Genomic DNA, 19998 nt, shown 5'->3' with positions numbered 1-19998 from the left:
GTGCTCTAATGGGCTATTTTAAAATAAAGAAAATTTTGTTTTCCAAACAAGTTTTCCCCTATATGTCTTTCATTTTTGTCTACGAACCTTGCACTTGTGCCTCTGCATTTCAAATACATGTTGGGCATTTTTTTTCTGCTATTTTTAATCTGCTGGGCATTCTGGACATTCCTGGTATTTATAGTTGACTAATTTATTTCCTCATGTAATCTCACCAAAGTTGTGGCATGCAGCATATATTTTGAATCCTGATACCACCCACCTAGAAATTACTTAACAGGTGCCATCCATATTAGTAACTTCATCTTTGGATGAGGTTAAATATAGTATTGAATAAGCTTCTGCAAACTTAGCTCTGTTTCCTGCCCCCCGCAGGATGAATTTAGTCTTAAGCTTATTAAAGAAAGATATAGCAATAGATAACAGTTGAAACAATAAATATGAATTGGAACCTCTCAATAATCATGCTAATAAACTGCTGTAAAGATAAGTTCATATTGTCCAAATATCTGCTCTTTAGTCAATGATATTTGAAAGAATTATTGTTGAATTGTATGTTATAAAATACTATAATCAATTTTTTATATTATAGTTAATCATTACAGAATGACATGGAAAAGAGCACATTAATATTATCTAATAATCTGAAATCATTACATTTATTTGAATTTCTTTAATTTCTATGTAATCCACTAACAAATACCTCTTCATGCGATCATATTCCCTTATGACATGACATAAACGAAAATGTATTCCCATTGTTTTCCAACATTAAATCTTCCACCCAGACTTCAAATTTCCTCCTCTGCCACTTCCTTGAGGATCCGGCATGTCCCCGGAATCTCCCTCCCCTCTCCTTCCTGCTTCCTCCTTCTCTACTTCCCCCTTGCAAAAACTCCCCTCACCCTGCCTTCCTCTCAAACCATGTTTCCCCTTCAACAGGAAAATCCTAGAAAATATTAAACACTCAGTGGCTGTCTGCCCCTCTCAGCCACTCCTGAACACATGATCACTCTTACAGAAGATGTTTACTTGGAAGTCATTAATGCCTGTCTAATTACTAGAACTAAGTGTTCACCTTTGGTATACCTACCTATTTTCATGTAGCCCTGGACAGTATCCATCACATTTCCCTCATTTCACTTTTCCCTGTCCCACTAGGCTAACCCAAGTATGCACTATAGCTTAAGCTACCATAGCTACCCTAATGATTAACAATCCACGCATGTTGAGTGACCTCTCAATGACGGGCTCACTTTCTCACCACTCTTTTCACCCTCTTCTGACTCCTACACCTCTCCTCGTCACATACATGCTGGTGTACCGCAAGGTGAGAACCTCAGCTTTCTTCCTATCTGACTCACACAGATCTCCTAGAGATCTCACCCTTGTCCACTTCAATCAGTGCCTACACACAAGTACATTCTCACCAATGCCTTACTTCCGATTTGGAAACACATGCCTAATTGCCTCCAGTCACCTCCACTTCACGTTCCAATGGATACATCAAATTATATTAGCGAAAATCTGAATTTGTCATCTCCCCCCGTTCACCTTTTAACCTGTTTTCTCCCTCCATAATAACCATCTTATTTAATGGTAACTATTTACTCATTCAGGCCAAAAAATTGGGGAGTACTGCATAGTTCCTACATTTTTCATCTCCCACACCCAACTGAAAGTCAACACTTAAGGACTATACAATTCTCAGAAAGCACCTGGGGTGATCTTTTTAAATATTTACATCAGATCATAACATGGTCCAGCTTTAAAAGTTTTCTAAAGGCTCCTCAATCAATAGAGTAACACAGTGGACCTTCCTTTGCTTCCACATAATTAGGCTTCCATCTTCCCCTCTGAACACCTCTCACTGTGCTCAAACCACATGGTCTTCTGTTTCTGGAACACACCAAGCTCACTCCCTCCACATTCCTTTTGTTCTTCCCTATGTAACACTGTCGTTATTACTTATCTGAATATTTGTTTCTGATTCTCAAGTGTCCTTATATCTGGGCCTTATGAGCTCAGTTAATCTCACCCAAATATGAACATCTGGCTGTTCATCGATTTCCTGTAGATTCATACTACAAGAGAACATCTATTCATAAAGGCGTAAAATAATCCAGTAAAGGTCTCCCTTGTGGCTCAGCTGGTAAAGAATCTGCCTGCAATGTGGGGGACCTGGATTAGATTCCTGCGTTGGGAAGATCTCCTGGAGAGGGGAAAGGGTACCCACTCCAGTATTCTGGCCTAGAGAATTTCATGGACTGTATAGTCCGTGGTTTTGCAAGGAGTCAGACATGACTGAGCAACTAACTGTTAAAAAAAAAAAAAAAAGGTTATCAAGTTTAAAATTAAAAAAGAAAAAAAAACCACTTTGTAACTAGAAATAGTAGCAGACCTAGTTTTACCTTACCTTTTGTTATCAAACGTGAATGCCAACCCAAAGGCCATAAGCAATCCTTTATATATATATAAAGAATTGGACAAGTAGTTCTATGAGGAAGAACAGTGCTCACTGTTACTAATGCAGCATTGCTTGGCTGTTACACAAAAAAAGAAGCAGGCCACATCCTGTTTGGGACAGAAATATCAACTTTATAAACCTAGTCACGCTATCATAATTCTATTTCCTCTACTTTCTTATCTCGGCTAAAATCTAGAATTTTATTCATTAATAACATGTTACCAGTGCCAATTTTTAAGAATAGAGGCAAAAATGATTCGACCAAAAAAGTTACATTTGTGTCACATGTATTCTTGTGAATCACCACAGGGAAGCCATGCCAATTTCAGGTTAAAAATTCAACCACAAAAAAATAAAAATGAGGTTACAAGTCATTGTTACTCATATTTCAGTGTAATTCTGACTAAAACTTTTGGCTGGAAAAAAACACCTATTTTATAACATGCATTTCTCAGGTTTTGGTTTTTCTGTGTTCTTTTTTTTCATCAGAAGCAGAAATATCAACATAACATTGTATACTAGATGTTATATGACATTTGAGGGCTAAAGGAGCAGGAAGTAATAAAATTAAGAGAACCTTATGAGATATTTTCATATTTGTAGAATCTTAGGCACAGATGTTTCAGATGAATATCCAAGGACTGCATCTCTGTCTATAGTTATGAGCTTTGGAGGTTCGTTTATTATCTATCATGAAGCAATAGCTTGGCTATTCACTGAACTGTTATCAGAATCAAGTTGGAATGACAGCAGTGAAGATAAGAATTTTAGTATCCAACATCTCTTGATGACTGAAATAAGGAAAGTAAAACCAATAGTGTTGGGTTTGAGAAACATAATGTGATATTCAGGGACTATAGTGCTTTTATAAGAAACCTTACAAAGTTTTTAACGGGTATTAATTAATGAATGTGCCCTTTATAAAGTTAGTAGCAGTACTATTCTGCATTTCCATGTCAGTTTAGGTGGTAAAGAATGTCCACAGTTATATGTTATTATCATGTCATAATTAGGGTTTATTTTACAGATGAGAAAGCAGAAGGTCAGAGAAGTTACATGTCTTTGCCAACATCAAGGAGCTTTCACTGCAGCAGGGCCCAAAGGTATTATAATCACTTCCAGTAAAACTTCAGGAAACAACCATAATTAATTTTTATAGAGTCATCTTTGTGCCCAGAGTAATTAGATCAGGAACTTTCCCTAAAACTAAAGTGTTTTACAGAGAATCTTTCTTTATAGTGATTTTTTTTTTTACAACAGCGACAGAGAGTTCACAACATTGTAATAGGTCCTTAGAGTGCTTAAACACACACACACACCAGACATGCTAGTTAATCACTCTTTAAATTATTTTTTTTATGATTTTGGATTTCAGTTTTCTGACATTACCAATATCAGGTCAGCAGGTCAAAAAGTTTATCATTTCTTTTCATTCTTTGTATTGCTGTCAATTAAGAACTCATTATTTTTATTTTAAAGGTCTATTCTATGCTAAAAAGAGTTTTGGAAAAACCTCATCTTCTGAATTTTGGCTGTCACTCCTAATTATATCTGCTGACGTAACTTCAACTAAGGCATTTTGGCTTCAGGTTGTCCTATAAAATTAAATTGTGGTTATTTAATTAATAAAGGGGTGGGCTTCTAATCTCAGTAGTTTATCAATCTATTGTTTTATTACAAAACTCTACCCTTTACCAACTAGTAAAGATAAGAGAGGGCTGGGTGAGATACAGATCTCTAGATCAGCTACTTTCTGGAAAAAGCTATGAATCATATCCCCTAGTTAGTCCCTGCTCAGCAAAACCAGCAGCCTGCCTTTATAGAGTCATTTCCAAGAGTGCTGAAGAGTCCATATGTTTATACTGGACTTTGTTATGAGCAAAGAAAATACTATTTATATATTTTTAAAATGCACATGACAACTTTTGTTCTTCAAATCAGTTGTTCAGACAAAAAGGCTCCCCTTAAAACTGGAAATGGGATTTCCTGCCACTAGTGAAATTATTCAGACACCAGAACACAAAAAAATGTCAAGGATCTGATAAAACACCTGGAGACTGCTTTTTCAAAAGTCATACATATTCAAACATATTGATGCTATCACTTTTTCCTAAATTGCACCCAAAGAGATATACATACATGATAGAATACAATCAAATGGTTTCTTGAATAAGCAGGAACATATGCAAAAGAAATTTCTAGTCCATTTATAAATGCAGTTAACTCTGGAAGTGAAGACAGGCATTATATTTAGAATAAACATGATTCTTACCATCTGAGACTGACTCCTAGGACATCCATTGATATCTTCAACTTTTTCATTTGCTAAAGCCAAGAAATAAAATAAAAGAGAGAAAAAAAGAACGACATGCTTAAGCCATGAAGTGAAACACACACACAAGAGACTAAGAAAAAAAAAAAAAAAAACCACAAGCAAAACGCTGCTGCTACATTCACTTTGTCTCCTAAGCTGTGTACAGGACACACTTGTTAGCAGCCGCCAAGTCCATATGCAGGAATCAGGCAAAAAAAAAAAAAAAGTGACTGAGAAGGAAGTTGCCGTTAATTCCTCAGCTTGTGCCAAATGACTGCTGACATGAAACCTTTCACAATTGTCCCTGCTGGATCAGGATACAGTTTCAAGGAATCTCAGAGTGTATGAGTTGCTCCAGCTAACGAAAAGCACACATGGGAGACATATGGTTTAATGAAGCGTTCATTTCTGACAATTCAGTGTATGTAAAGATACAGCTCTAGCCATTTACAAGTATGGCCAAACTGCCTTTTTCAAACATCCGCACATAAACATTTTAATTAAATCACAGGGAGAGCTACATTAATCTCACAGACACATGGACCAAGTTTCTAAGCATTCGACTGAAATTGTATTTTACCCAAAGTAGGTGGGGGCAGAGACTTTCAAGTTTTGTTTTGTTTTTCCAGAGGGTAGGTCTTACCAATGATCTGGATGATTTCTGCGAGCAGTACTCCATCTGCAATGTCTTGCTGCAAATCCTTGATCAGCCGCTTGTGGCCCGATTTTGCTAGGTAGTGGTTGGCCCAGTCTGTGTAAATCTGTTGAACAGAGGGAGGGAAGAAGTGAGATGAGATGAGGGAAAAGAGAGGCAATAAAAATGCTCAAGACAAATGTTGGATACAGAGGGATGTTATTCTGGATCACATTCCAGCTTAAGAAGTCATAGCTCAAAAGGAAATAGTTGTAAAATAACTTTTAAGTTCACTCTTTTTCAAAACCAGGGACTAGTCACTTGTGACAGAGCAAAACTCCCTTCCTGGATGACTACTGAGGAAGCTCCTGTTCGCAAATCAGTTTCAGTTTGTACTCTCTTGCCTCTGGTTCCATCATACTGAAAATAATCCTGTCTGTCCTTGTAAAAGGGAGCCACCTGGATTGACTTACACAGGAATCTCACTATAAAAACGTGTGTTTCTCTGAGCAGACTTTATTAAATCTGTCATGTGAGATACTACATGTGATAATATTTTGGCATCATTTTATGAAATAATTGCAGATGCCTAAGCTGTTTTATTTGAATTGTCAAATCCCATTTCAGCTTCTCGTAATGTGTTTTTATAAGAGAATAGAGGAAGTTTAAAAAGCAGCTATTATATAGAAATTGTAATTAATATAGAATTGAGGTACAGATTATGAACTCTAAGCTTGGTTATCTATATAAAGAAGAAGTGTCTCTCCAATAACAGATTATGATAGAGGAAAAAATTGAAACTGTTCAAAAACTTCACAAAAATAATAAAATGTTACTAATCTTTCAAATGTTATAGGCACTTACTGATGTAATATAATCTAATTATAGGGATAAAACTTCAGTTTCATGAGAGACTCACATGGACATATTAGTACACTTACAAGGCAGACCATAACATGATGTGATAGAAGAATGAAAACTTGAAATAAGAATAGAAAAGGACAAATAACCGAGAAATATAAAAATGTGTTATGGAAGAAGCACTGGAAGTAGAACTGGAAACATAAAAGAACCTGAAGAGGGGAAGTGAAGGGAAGGGCTTTCCCCGAGAGGGTACAAGACACAGAGAGGCACAGGAGCAAAGGAATCAAGCGCACAGCTGAAAATCACGTAATTAAGGCAGGATGCCTGAAATTAGGACAAATCAGACTGGAAAGGTAAGTTGTGCCTTGTGGTCACAAGCACTGAGACCCAGGCAAACTGCAGAAAAAGAAAAAAAAATTTCTAACAAAATTAATACACGTTTTTATAAAAATAAAATAAAACAGAAGTGTAAAAACTGGACCAAAACAAGTTTCCCACAACTTGCAACCCCACCCACTTTTGAATAACTTGATATGAATAGTTCTAGAATGTTTTCTACACCCACACACTTCACCACATGACTTCATATTACACATCACACACACACACTCATGACAGAGTGCGTAACCAAATGTAGCTCAGTTTTACCTACCACTCTGCATTTTCAGGTTTTCATGAAACAATATTTTAATAATACTTCTAAAACCTTTTTACAAAAATTTATCACTATTTTTGATGTTATGTTATACATAGTATCAATCCCCCCTAACAAAAGATACTTACTGTGTTTAAAAATATTTCTATTGCTTCTAAATTTGTAAGAGACATCTTATAAATGTGTCTTGGCATATACCTATACTGGTATTTTTTACAGGACCAAAATCTAAAAATGGGGCTGCCAAGTGCTTTATAATGGATCCTAGGTATAAACATTTCAAAATATAACACAAAAGAAAATGTGTGTTTATTTTAGAAAATATAAGGTGGCATCTTAATGCATATGTACTGGTAGAATGTGTTCTGAAAGATATCAGTAATTTGAGGTATATCCTACTGTGTAAGAAAAACATATATAATGGCAACACTACATCTTCTTTCTTCACATTCATTATCTTCTTTATACTGAAGATCATTAGCGTGTAAGAAAAATCACTTGCACAACTGTCTCCTTAATTAGAAAACAAGCACAATTTCTAGATTGACATTTTTATTTGTTGATCATCTTCCTCAATTAAGATTTTATTCTACTTGTGTTATGGCAAAATTTTAATTTTATAAGATTTACACTGTTCATAATCTTAAAAAATTGAGCGCTTTCCCTTCACCTACACATCAATCAAACAATAGCATTAATCACTTGGTGTCTAGTAGAAACTTCAGTGTGAGCCAGACTTTATTTGTGCCTATGCCCGAGGCAGCGAGTTATTTATAAGGACCAGTTAACTGACTCTAAAGGATCCACAATGATGAAGAATATGAGTTCTGGACTCAAGCAGATATAGCTTGGAGGCCCAGCAGACTATTTGCTTCCCCCTGGGACCTTGAACAAATTACTTATATTTTCTAAACCTGATTCCTTATCTGCAAACTAAGGATGATATAATACTTACAGTATTATGTCAGGACTAATAAGATTGAACTTGTAAAGGACCTGTCACAGAGTCCTGAAAAAAAGGCCTACTATTATTATTTTATGGCATCTAAATGTTATTTGCTATGGTGGCTTTCCAACAAATATTTGTTGACGTTATCATTGCTCAAAGGTTAAAAAATGTAGAAGTACTGGCAGTCGAAGACTGGAGAAACCGTATTCCTTGCTTTCTTACACTCGTCACATCTCTGACTCCTGCTGTCTAATTCACTGAGGCCACAGATCTGTCCCCCATCCAAACCCTGAGGAATGTGTCCAATTTTGAGGCTGCAACGTTCTCATCCAGACCTGCAGTGAATGCCTCCATCATTACACCACCTCCAACAAAGCTCATACTGCATGGATTTTTTTTTTTTATGAAGGCATTAAATTACAGAAATTATGCTTATTTAATATTTATTCAAATATATATAAAATGGTACACGTTAAAAGTAAAAACAATAATACTTTTATTCTCCGAATGCATGCTAACAGTGCCTTATCCTCTATCCAAAGCCCTCTAGGACGTAGGTGAGAAAACAGATGGGAAGTCAGCTGGTTGGCTTCAAGACCTTGTTGAGAAAGCCTCTGAGCTCAAGAAACATTTTCTCACTTGGTCCAGGATTTCTTCTAGAGGAATCCCAAGCCCAAGTGCTTTGACTTGTCCAGCATCTCCAACATGTGAAACTTTGCTCAGACAATAACTCTGACTTAGCGGCAATCAGAAAAATATATTCAGACTAAATAAATAAACTTGAAAATTAGTTCCTGTGTATTTTACTTAGTCCTTCTAATAGACGTGTGTAGAGGATACTTGATTCAAATAAATCAGTGTTTTCCAAAGGATTATAATATAGATGATGAAATAGAAACTTCTATACATTTTAAATATTAAATATAAGCTTATAGTTTCTTATCTTTAATAAATAAAAACTTAAATTTAAAAAAGTGGAAATAGGAAGTGTGTCTTTAAGAAGACAATCTTCAAGCAAAGGACATGTGATATATAAATGCATTTGCTGCTGCTGCTGCTAAGTCGCGTCAGTCGTGTCCAACTCTGTGCAACCCCATAGATGGCGGCCCACCAGGCTCCCCCGTCCCTGGGATTCTCCAGGCAAGAACAATAGAGTGGGTTGCTATTTCCTTCTCCAATACATGAAAGTGAAAAGGGAAAGTGAAGTCGCTCAGTCGTGTCTGACTCTTCGAGACCCTATGGACTGTAGCCCACCAGGCTCCTCCATCCACGGGATTTTCCAGGCAAGAGTACTGGAGTGGGGTGCCATTGCCTTCTCCGATAAATGTGTTTAAAAATCATCAATAAACTTATTGTAATAATCTGATGAGAGAAGATACTAACAACCTTGTCAACCATCATTAAAATCTGTTGTTCAAATAAATACAGAATTTATTTGAACAGAATGGTGAAATCATGACCAGATTTTGGATCCGAGCTCCAAAGTTGCCCTTGGTTAATTTCCACTAAAATAATCACATTATTTAACCTTTAACCTCAGTTGAATGAGTAAAATGTGTGGTTACATATTTTGTAGGATTATACTACAAATTAGAGGGTAAGTTTGTGTGTGTGTGAAGAAACCGATATAATTGAAAATAACATCAAATTACTTATAAATCAATATTTTGTATTTTCTATAGCAGGATCACTGAGTATTTAAGTCATCAAGGTTCTGACCAAAACTTTAAATAGCATTTACCTTTAAGCATCTTAAGCCAACTTTCCTCAACCATTTTAACTGCAATGTTATGAATATAAATGTCATCTCATGTAGTAATTATATTTCAGTTAATTCAGAAGAATTAATGAGATTACACTTACCAAAGTGCTACTTAGAAACTCTAGCATATTTGTATGTCTAATTATTCATTCACAGTAAGTTAAAATAATAGAATTAAATGCACCATGGCATATTTTATGCTTTGTATTTATCAGCATGGCCTGTATGCAACAGCAGGTATTCTTTAAGGAACAATCTACAGGGCTGAAATTTCTGCTCTGCCATTTAATATCCATGTGGATACTGACTGAACATTTACTTTCTCTCAGTATCAGATTTTTCTCACCTATAAAATGGTAATAATAGTATTATCTACTAATGGAATTATTGTGAGGATTGAATAAATTTATACTCTTGGAACATGGCCTTTCACTTACTGAATATGTATTAAATATCAAATAGTGTGAGTAGTTCATATTTCAATATAAAATACATTTATGTTAATTGTAATTAGTTTATTAACATAAATCATCAGTATCACTGTCAAATCCTTAAATATTAGCTGTCTATCCAAATGTAGATAACCTAACTAATGAAGGAAAATTGCTGTAAGTTATAATAATCTCTTAAGTATTGATCCTATAATTTTTCTTTTACAGTGTTCTCTTCAGCAGCACATTCACTAAAATATTTCTTTTACAATGCTTGTTTTTAAATTATAAAACAATAGGGTCAGAGAGAAGGCAATATTCCTGATTTCAAACCATACCATAAAGCTATGGTCATCAAAAGAATATGATAGGGGCACAAAAACCAATAAATAGACCAATGGAACAAAACTGAAAACCCAAAAATAACCCAAGCATATACAGTCGAGTAACATTTGACAAAAGGGCTAAGAACACTCAATGGAGAAAAGGCAGTTAGTTCAGTAAATGGTGCTGAGATAATTAGATACTCACATGTGAAAGAATGAAACCACACCCATGTCTTACGCCACTTTACAAAAATTAACTCAAAATGGACTAAGCCTTGAAACCATGAAACTCCTAGAAATAAACACAGGAATCAATTCTTTGACATGGGTCTTGGGAATGAATTTTTGAATATGACATGTAAGGCTCAAAAAATAAAATTAAAAAAAGAACAAATGGGACTGTACCAAACTAAAAAGCTTTGACACAGCAAAAGAAACTATCAATAAAGCGAAAAGACTACCCATAAAATGGGAAAAATATTTGCAAACTACTCATGCGATGATGGAATTAATATCTAAAATACGTTTTTAAAAATCATAAAACACAAAAGGAAAAAATACAAATAATCCAATTAAAAATAGGCAAAAGATCTGAATAGACATTTCTCTAAAGAAAATATACAGAAGGCCAACAGGTATGAGGAAAGATGTTCAGTATCACCAATCATTAGGGAAATGCAAATTAAAACCAAAATGTGATACTACCTCATGCCTGTTAGAATGGCTGTTATCAAAAAGATGAGATAAGAAATGCCGGTGTGAATATGGAGAAAAGGCTTCCTCCTCCCTGCTTTTTTCTTTTTACTCTATGTGAGCAGATGGATGTTACTGAACCTACTGTAATAATAATTTCACAGTGTATGTAAACCAAAGGCTTCCCAGGCAGTGCTAGTGGTAAAGAACTCGCTTGCCAATGCAGGAGACGTGGGTTTCATCCTTGGGTTGGGACGATACCGTGGAGGAGCAGGAGATGGCAACCCACCCAGTATTCTTGTGTGGAGAATCCCATGGACAGAGGAGCCTGGAAGGCTAGTCCACAGAGTCACACAGAGTCGGACATGACTGTAGCTACTTAGCACACACACTGGCATATATAACCGAACTGTCAGGCTGTATGCCTTAGACTTAGAGAGTGATATATATCAATTATTTCTTAACAAAACTGCAAATGGATAAATAAATATGGCAAAACACACAAAACAAACAAAAATAGAAGATAATACATAGATATCACATTGCTTTGGTTCTGTTCCAGTAAAACAACATCACAGGTTCTACTTTGATTCTCCATGGAGTCTTAAACTTTTGCTCATAATGACTTCTTTTTAACTACTGACAACATAATGTACTGCTGTTGTGTATCAGCAATCTATTCCTGAATTTTTTAACCATAATTTCAGAATTTGATGAGTGTATTTTAAGTAACCTGACAGTTAAATAAAATTATTATGACTTTTTATTATTGCATATACTGCACATGTGTCCGTGAGAGACAATAATTTATTTATAATGAGTGCTAAATGATCAAAAGAATGTAGACAAGTAGGTTGGGAAACACAGACTCTTTAGTCAAGAATCTATTTTAATAGAAATACACTAACCTATAACCTAAAGTTCTGAATATTCATTGGAAGGACTGATGCTGAAGCTGAAACTCCAATACTTTGGTCACCTGATGTGAAGAACTGACTCCCTGGAAAAGACCCTGATGCTGGGAAAGATCAAAGGCAGGAGGAGAAGGGGACAACTGAGAGTGAGATGGTTTGATGGCATCACCGACTAAATGGATGTGAGTTTGAGTAAACTCCAGGAGTTGGTGATGGGCAGGGAAGCCTGGCACGCTGCAGTCCATGGGGTCACAAAGAGTCAGTCACAACTGAGTGACTGAACTGATAACTTAATTAGAAAATATTATAAGTGAAGTCTGATAATTTTTAAATATCAGTTGAGCCAGTTTTAACCCTGCATTTACTTATACCATTAGTGTCACCCAACATTCAAGGAGTCGTGACATTCTCATAAGCACTACTCTCCAGTGTCTTCAAATCACTGCCTTTCAGAAGGCAAATAGGCTCCTCTAAATCCACAGCAGATAGAAATCATTTTGAAACCCAAGAATTTCCATGGCAATAAGAGGCTTCTGCATTATGTAAATCAGCAAAGTACCCAGCACATAAAAGATAAGCCATAAACGGTGGACTAGGGAAGTATTTTTACCAGAAAGAGAACTGGTGCTGGCAAGACAAGTGGAAGAAAGGAAAGGTGCTAAGATGTGGCCTAATAGGCTGCTTGTCTGGGTAGAATTTCACAGTCACATGTGGACCCAAGAAGGACTCACAAAGCATAACATGCACCACAAGTCTGTGGGACAGCATCTGCTTTTTTATTTTTGCTTTTTGCCAATTCCTGAAAACAACATGGAATTGTCTAAGGGAAAGCCACTTATCCTAGAGAGTATTTGAAATCAGGACAGGAAGAATGCTGAGAACTGCCACGTGAAAGGACAAAAAGTAAGAAAGATGTGATCACAGGTTATGATCAGTCCAGTCTGACAGGCGTCATAAGTTCCACCATCACCAGGCAGCAGCACGGAGGGGCACTCATGGCCCAGAAGATGTGGCATCACAGAGCCATGGGGACAAGTAACCCTGGGCACCAGCCCTCCCCAGACCACCCTTCAGAAAGAAATGTGCACAGGGAAGGAGAAGACTCGGGAAATGACTGGGCCTTTTCTGGTAATACTGGGCTTTAAACTGGAAGTAACTTTGATTCGGGAAAAATCAATTTTCTCCTGCTGAATAGGAATAGAGACTTAAAAGCTATAATTTTATACACCTCAATATATGACTCAAAAATCTCTGAACAATAGGCAAACTTGGACAAAAGGATTAGAAAAATTACTAAGGATTTAAGATATAAAACATGCTATTTTTAGTCCGCTTGGAATTTTATCCCAGTCTGGATCTTCAGTTGTTATCACAGAACTCATAAGACCAATGATCCATGGAGGTCAATGTCATGGCTCTTGCAGACCTTCTAGAAATCTCAATGCTGAGGGCTATGAGTGAGTGTGCCTGCTCAGTCATGTCCGGCTCTTTGTGACCCCAAGGACTCTAGCCCACCATGCTTCTCTGTCAATGGGATTTTCCAGCCAAGAATATTGGAGTGGGTTGCCATTTCCCTCTCCAAAAGATCTTCCTGACCCAGGGACTGAACCCACATTTCTTGCGTCTCTACATTGGAAGGCAGATTCTTTACCACTGCACCATCTTGGAAGTCCCAAAGAGATACTATTATAAAATGAACACATGCCTCTTGATGAGAGTGAAAGTGGAAAGTGAAAAAGTTGGCGTAAAGCTCAACATTCAGAAAACAAAGATCATGGCATCCAGTCCCATCACTTCATGGGAAATAGATGGGGAAACAGTGCAAACAGTGTCAGACTTTATTTTTGGGGGCTCCAAAATCACTGCAGATGGTGACTGCAGCCATGAAATTAAAAGACGCTTACTCCTTGGAAGGAAAGTTATGACAAACCTAGATAGCATCTTCAAAAGCAGAGACATTACTTTGCCAACAAAGGTCCGTCTAGTCAAGGCTATGGTTTTTCCTGTGGTCATGTATGGATGTGAGAGTTGGACTGTGAAGAAAGCTGAGCGCCGAAGAATTGATGCTTTTGAACTGTGGTGTTGGAGAAGACTCTTGAGAGTCCCTTGGACTGCAAGGAGATCCAACCAGTCCATTCTAAAGGAGATCAGCCCTGGGTGTTCTTTGGAAGGAATGATGCTAAAGCTGAAACTCCAGCATTTTGGCCACCTCATGCGAAGAGTTGACTCATTGGAAAGGACTCTGATGCTGGGAGGGATTTGGGGGCAGGAGGAAGAGGGGATGACAGAGGATGAGATGGTTGGATGGCATCACCGACTCGATGGATGTGAGTTTGAGTGAACTCCAGGAGATGGTGATGGACAGGGAGGCTTGGTGTGCTGGGATTCATGGGGTTGCAAAGAGTCGGACACAACTGAGCGACTGAACTGAACTGAACTGAACTGAAGTGAATTTTGCTTATAGAATTAGCAAAGACTTAAACATGATAATATTTAGTGCTGGCAAGAGTGTGACAGGACATTCTTATAAAGTTCCAGATGAATGTAAGTTGACCAACTTTTCTGAAAAGCTACCTCCCAGATTCAGAAGTAGTGCCTCTCAGCATTTTTGAGGGGGAACTTCATTGCCACTGTATTTCTTTGATGAGTTAACTGTGTATTTGCCCATTTTTTCTTCGAAGAAAGCAATGGCACCCCACTCCAGTACTCTTGCCTGGAGAATCCCATGGATGGAGGAGCCTGGTAGGCTGCAGTCCATGGGGCCGCTAAGAGTCGGATACGACTGAGCGACTTCACTTTCCCTTTTCACTTTCATGCATTGGAGAAGGAATTGGCAACCCACTCCAGTATTCTTGCCTGGAGAATCCCAGGGATAGAGGAGCCTGTTGGGCTGCCGTCTATGGGGTCGCACAGAGTTGGACACCACTGACGCGACAGCAGCAGCAGCAGCAGCCATTTTTTCTTAGCGTGGTCACTTTTTTAATCACGATATGTAAGCCCTTGTATGACTAATTATTTAATTAGTTTTCCCTACTAGAGTGACTTATTTAGTTTTGTTGACCTTATGTCCAAAGTGCCTACTGTATGCCTATTCCCTGGCATACAGTAGTCACTCAGTAAAAACTTGTTGAATAAATTAGTGAGTTGAATAGCATTACTTAATAAAAAATTGTTGAAGCACTTAAAAAATGAATATTAATGAATAAACAATCCAGCAAATCAGAAGAAGGTCTTTGAAAGCAGGTGAATTCTAAAGTAAGCATAAAATAAATTCCAACAATTTCCTTTTACTGTTTTTTCTTTCTCACATCCAATCTCTAATCCAGTTCTGTTAACTCGATCTTCTTCATGCCTCTGACCCTTCAGCTCCATTGCTGATGTAATTGTTCTGGTTTAACTTCTCATCATCTCTCACACAAATTACTTTAAAAGTCCTAGGAATTGTTTCTAAGTTAGGCAGGCTATGTACTAAACTATTCTAAATACTATAGACAGGAACTGCTTTAAAGTGCAAAATTATTAAATTATTAGGTAATTTACCTTCCTACCTAAGAATTATAGGATAGCTCCCACTTGATTTGAGAAGAAAAGTTTCCTTCTAAAGCCAATTTACTCCAGTTTTTAAAAGCAACTTTGGTCAAAGAAAAATGGCAAAAAAGAAAAGATAAAAAAGAAGGCCAAAACTATGAAGGTTCTAGAAGAATGATGGAAGATTGAGGAATGCCATTCAAAAGGATGAGCTTTGACAAGCATAGAGAAGGGAAAAGCACATGCCATATATATGATGAAAGATAGTGAAACATAGTAAGAGGCAGGGGTGTATTTCATATTCTGAATTCTGAATCCATTTGTTCAGAATAATTCCATTTGTTCAGAGCATGGGGAAGAGGCATATTGAAAAGCTAGAGAAAAGATAACAGGAATCAGATAAGGGTCCTGTGCAAAGAAGGCTATGTCAGTACATTAGGTGAAAGCTTATTCTTACGTAGGACACATTAAAACTGACAGACATGACTGTATTTCTAAACTCTAGCTCTGGTACAGCTATGGAGGATCATTTGGAACAGAGAAAAACAATAAAGGGAGATTACTTAAGAGGATTTCACATGCTAGCAAGGTAATACTCAAAATCCTTCAAGCCAGGTTTCAACAGTATGTGAACTGAGAACTTCCAGATGTACAAACTGTATTTAGAAAAGGCAGAGGAACCAGAGATCAAATTGCCAACATCCCTCTGATCACAGAAAAAGCAAGGGAATTCCAGAAAAAAAAAAATATCTGCTTCATTGACTATGCTAAATCCTTTCACAGTGGGGATCACAACAAACTGTGTAAATTACATAGAGATGGGAATACCAGACCACCTTACCTACCTCCTGAGAAACGTATGCAGGTCAAGAAGCAACAGAACTGAACATGGAACAACGGACTGGTTCCAAATTGGGAAAGGAGTATGTCAAGGCTGTATATTGTTACCACGCCTATCTAACTTATATGCAGAGCATGTTATGAGAAATGCCAGGCTGGATGAAGCACAAGCTGGAATCAAGATTGCTGGGAGAAATATCAACAACCTCAGACAGGCAGATGATACCACTCTAATGGCACAAAAGGAAGAGAAACTAAAGAGCCTCTTATTGAGGGTGCAAGAGAAGAGTGAAAAAGCTGGCTTAAAACTCAACATTCATAAAACTAAAACCATAGCTTCCATTCCCATCACTACATTGCAAATAGATGGGGAGACAGTGAGAGACTTTATTTTCTTGGGCTCTAAAAGCACTGCGGACAGGGAGTGCAGGCATGAAATTCAAAGACATTTGCTCCTTGGAAGAAAAGCTATGACAAACCTAGATAGCATATTAAAAAGCAGAGACATCACTTTGCTGACAAAAGTCCATACAGTCAAAGCTATGCTTTTTCCAGTAGTCATGTACAGATGTAGAGTTGGACCATAAAGAAGGCTGAGCACCGAAGAACTGATGCTTTCAAACTGTAGGGCTGGAGAAGACTCTTGAGTGTCCCTTGGACAGCAAAGAGATCAGACCAGTCAATCCTAAAAGAAGTCAACCTTGAATATTCATTGGAAGGACTGATGCTGAAGCTGAAACTTCATTACTCTGGGCACCTGATGTGAAGAACTGACTCCTTGGAAAAGACCCTAATGCTGGAAAGATTGAGTGCGAGACAAGAAGGCGGTGACAGAGGATGAGATGGTTGGATGGCATCACCGACTCAACACACATGAGTTTGTACAAACTCAGAGAGACAGTGAAGGACAAGGGAAGCCTGGAGTGTGTGTACAGTCTAATGGGTCACAAAGAGCTGGACACGACTTAGCAACTGAACAGTAAGTTAAGATGTAAGACTCTTCTTTCTCAAAGTGAAATAAATACTTCACCACCCTGGTATTTTCTAGAAACTCTACCTTAAAATAGCAAGAGCAGAAACCAAAAACTCTAACTCCATGACTATATAATACATGAACATGGAAAGCAGATGAAAGAGTGATACATGACTTAGCAAAGAGAAGTAAAGAAACATCAAACCCACAGGATCTGCAGAGGGAGATACCAAAGCAATACAAGGAAGTTTTCCCATAGAACCCCAGAAGAGCTCAGAAAGTGTGGGCAACAGACCAAATGGAAGATGGGAGGAACCAGAGACAAGACCATACCATCCAAAGCCTGGAAATACAGACCAGAGAAATTCCAGACTGAGAGTTATGAGTCAGGCAGGAGGGTGGAAGCATAAGAATGAAAATGAGAGATAAATATTATGCATCATGAAGTTGAGACTCCAGCAACTGTCTTCCTCAGTTGGCGTTCTTTCTCCTTCAGAAATGCAGGAGTATATTTTCCTCATCCTCATTCCAGAACTGTAAAGTCTTTCTCTGACAACAGTAGTTATCTCTAAGACCAAAGACAGCAAAATTTAAGATACCCAGTGAATCAACCAGCTGGCCAGTGGGGGACCTATAATTAATCCCAGAAGACATTAAGAAATGTGTGGATGTGTGAATTCAGCTTTATAGTATCTCACACTTGGTGCACACAGAGTTGAAGCTTACAATACATTTGATAAAACTCTCTAAAATAAAATACAGACATCAGATGGGCAGATAAAAGAGTCAGAATAAAATACTGTAAAAGACAGGAGTAGACTAAAACTTCAAGGAAGTTATAATATTGGTGTCTACCACTTAGTAGACACCCAAAAGAGTCTGGGTTTCCGTCTTTTGAGCCATCTGTATGCAATCCATATAGATGATATATACATGATGTTTTCATTTTTATATCTTAAGAAAACATAAATATTTCTTAATTGTTTAAAATATCTGATTTTTTGGCTGCAAAGAGGAAAATGCTTTAATGATGATTAGTACACTTCTGGTACATGTCACATATATTACTAATAATATATTCCATGTGAAGGGATTACCAGTCTTAAATAAACATGATTAAAATTCATACACATGCTAAAATATCACTTTCCATTATTACTGCACTTAGTGTTTCAAGTTCTTGGAGAATTATTTCCTATATGAGACTACAGTACACCAAGACCACCTACTGTCTTTTATTTTGAGCATAAGCCGGATGAACCAAATCATCATCAATATTCTCAAATCTCACGCTTGCAACCCTATGGATCCCAGTGACATGTTTTTGGTATGAAGCTGTCAAATGCACCCCTTGACTAAGAAAAGTCTTAGTCTTGACTAAGACTTAGTCAAGGGGTGCATTTTACTGAATTTACTGAAACAAATTATATTGATATTTTCATTTACAACTGGGTTCATCTGCTTAACTTTATACCACAAATTATTAGCTTGGAATCGAATTACCTCTCCCTATAGGCGTACCTCCAAGATATTGTGGGTTCCATTCTAGATTACATCAGTAAAGCAAGTGTCTCAACAAAGCAGGTCAGAGGAATTTTGTTATCCAGTGCATATAAAAGCTACGTTTACACTATGCTGTAGTTTATTAAGTGCAATAGCCATTAAGTGGAAAAAATTTACATACCTTAAACTTTATTGCTAAAAATTCTATCTGAGCCTTCAGTGAGTCACAATCTTTTTCAACAATAACATTGAAAAAAAATCACTGATCACAGATTATCATAACAAATGTAGTAATAATGAAAGAGGCTAAAAGATTGCAAGAAATAACAAAATGTGACACAGAGACATGAAGTGAAAAAATACTACTGGGAAAGCTTGATGCAGGGTTGTTACACACCTACAATTTATTAAAAAAACAATTATTGGTGAAGTGCAATAAAGTGAAACAACAAAACAAGACCTGCCTCATTGATACTGGGAAAAAGAGAATCTCAGATGGGCAGGAACAGACAGAATGTAATGCAAAAGGAAAACCTGGTGACATTGTAGCCACCCGGCTCCTTTGTCCAAATCATCATTTCCCACAATCTTGTGAAGGCTCCCTGGCATCCGTTTGAAGTCATGTGTCACTGATCCATTTCAGCACTGCAAATGCACTGATTGCTTTGGCTTTTGAGTCATACTTTCTCCTTCACTTAAGGTTTTAAGTGTGACCATCATCCTGGGCAATTTCCTCATGAGTGAGTAATCATTAAACACTGCCAGAAATTAAATATATAAATAAGAAGCATCTACCAGGTACAGAAGAACTATATAAAAAAGATCTTCATGACCCAGATAACCATGATGGTGAGATCACTCACCTAGAGCCAGACATCCTGGAATGAGAAGCCAAGTAGGCCTTAGGAAGCATCACTACGAATAAAGCTAGTGGAGGTGATGGAATTCCAGTTGAGCTATTCTAAAAGATGATGCTGTGAAAGTGCTGCACTCAATATGCCAGCTAATTTGGAAAACTCAGCAGTGGCCACAAGATGGGAAAATGTCAGTTTTGATTCCAATCCCAAAGAAAGGCAATGACAAAGAATGCTCAAACTACCACACAGTTGCACGTATCTCACACAGTAGCAAAGTAATGCTCAAAA

The 19998-nt window shown here is 37.3% G+C and overlaps 1 protein-coding gene across 7 annotated transcripts in view; it reads right to left on the bottom strand.

The window, feature by feature from the left end:
• The window catches only part of NAV3 (neuron navigator 3), an 892841-nt gene that overhangs the window by 266784 nt on the left and 606059 nt on the right, over positions 1–19998 (bottom strand). For all 7 annotated transcript variants that reach the window (XM_061415605.1, XM_061415600.1, XM_061415606.1 and 4 more), the window contains 2 exons: positions 5425–5542; positions 4740–4792 (listed from right to left, as the gene is read on the bottom strand). In XM_061415605.1, coding sequence (XP_061271589.1) covers positions 4740–4792; positions 5425–5542 — 171 coding nt within the window. The remainder of the gene's footprint in view (positions 1–4739; positions 4793–5424; positions 5543–19998) is intronic.

The sequence above is a fragment of the Bos javanicus genome, chromosome 5 (genome assembly GCF_032452875.1).
Source record: "Bos javanicus breed banteng chromosome 5, ARS-OSU_banteng_1.0, whole genome shotgun sequence".
In the NCBI taxonomy this organism is placed as follows: Eukaryota; Metazoa; Chordata; class Mammalia; order Artiodactyla; family Bovidae; genus Bos; species Bos javanicus.
Note: the sequence above shows the minus strand (reverse complement) of the source record. Positions and strands in the feature narration are given on the sequence as shown.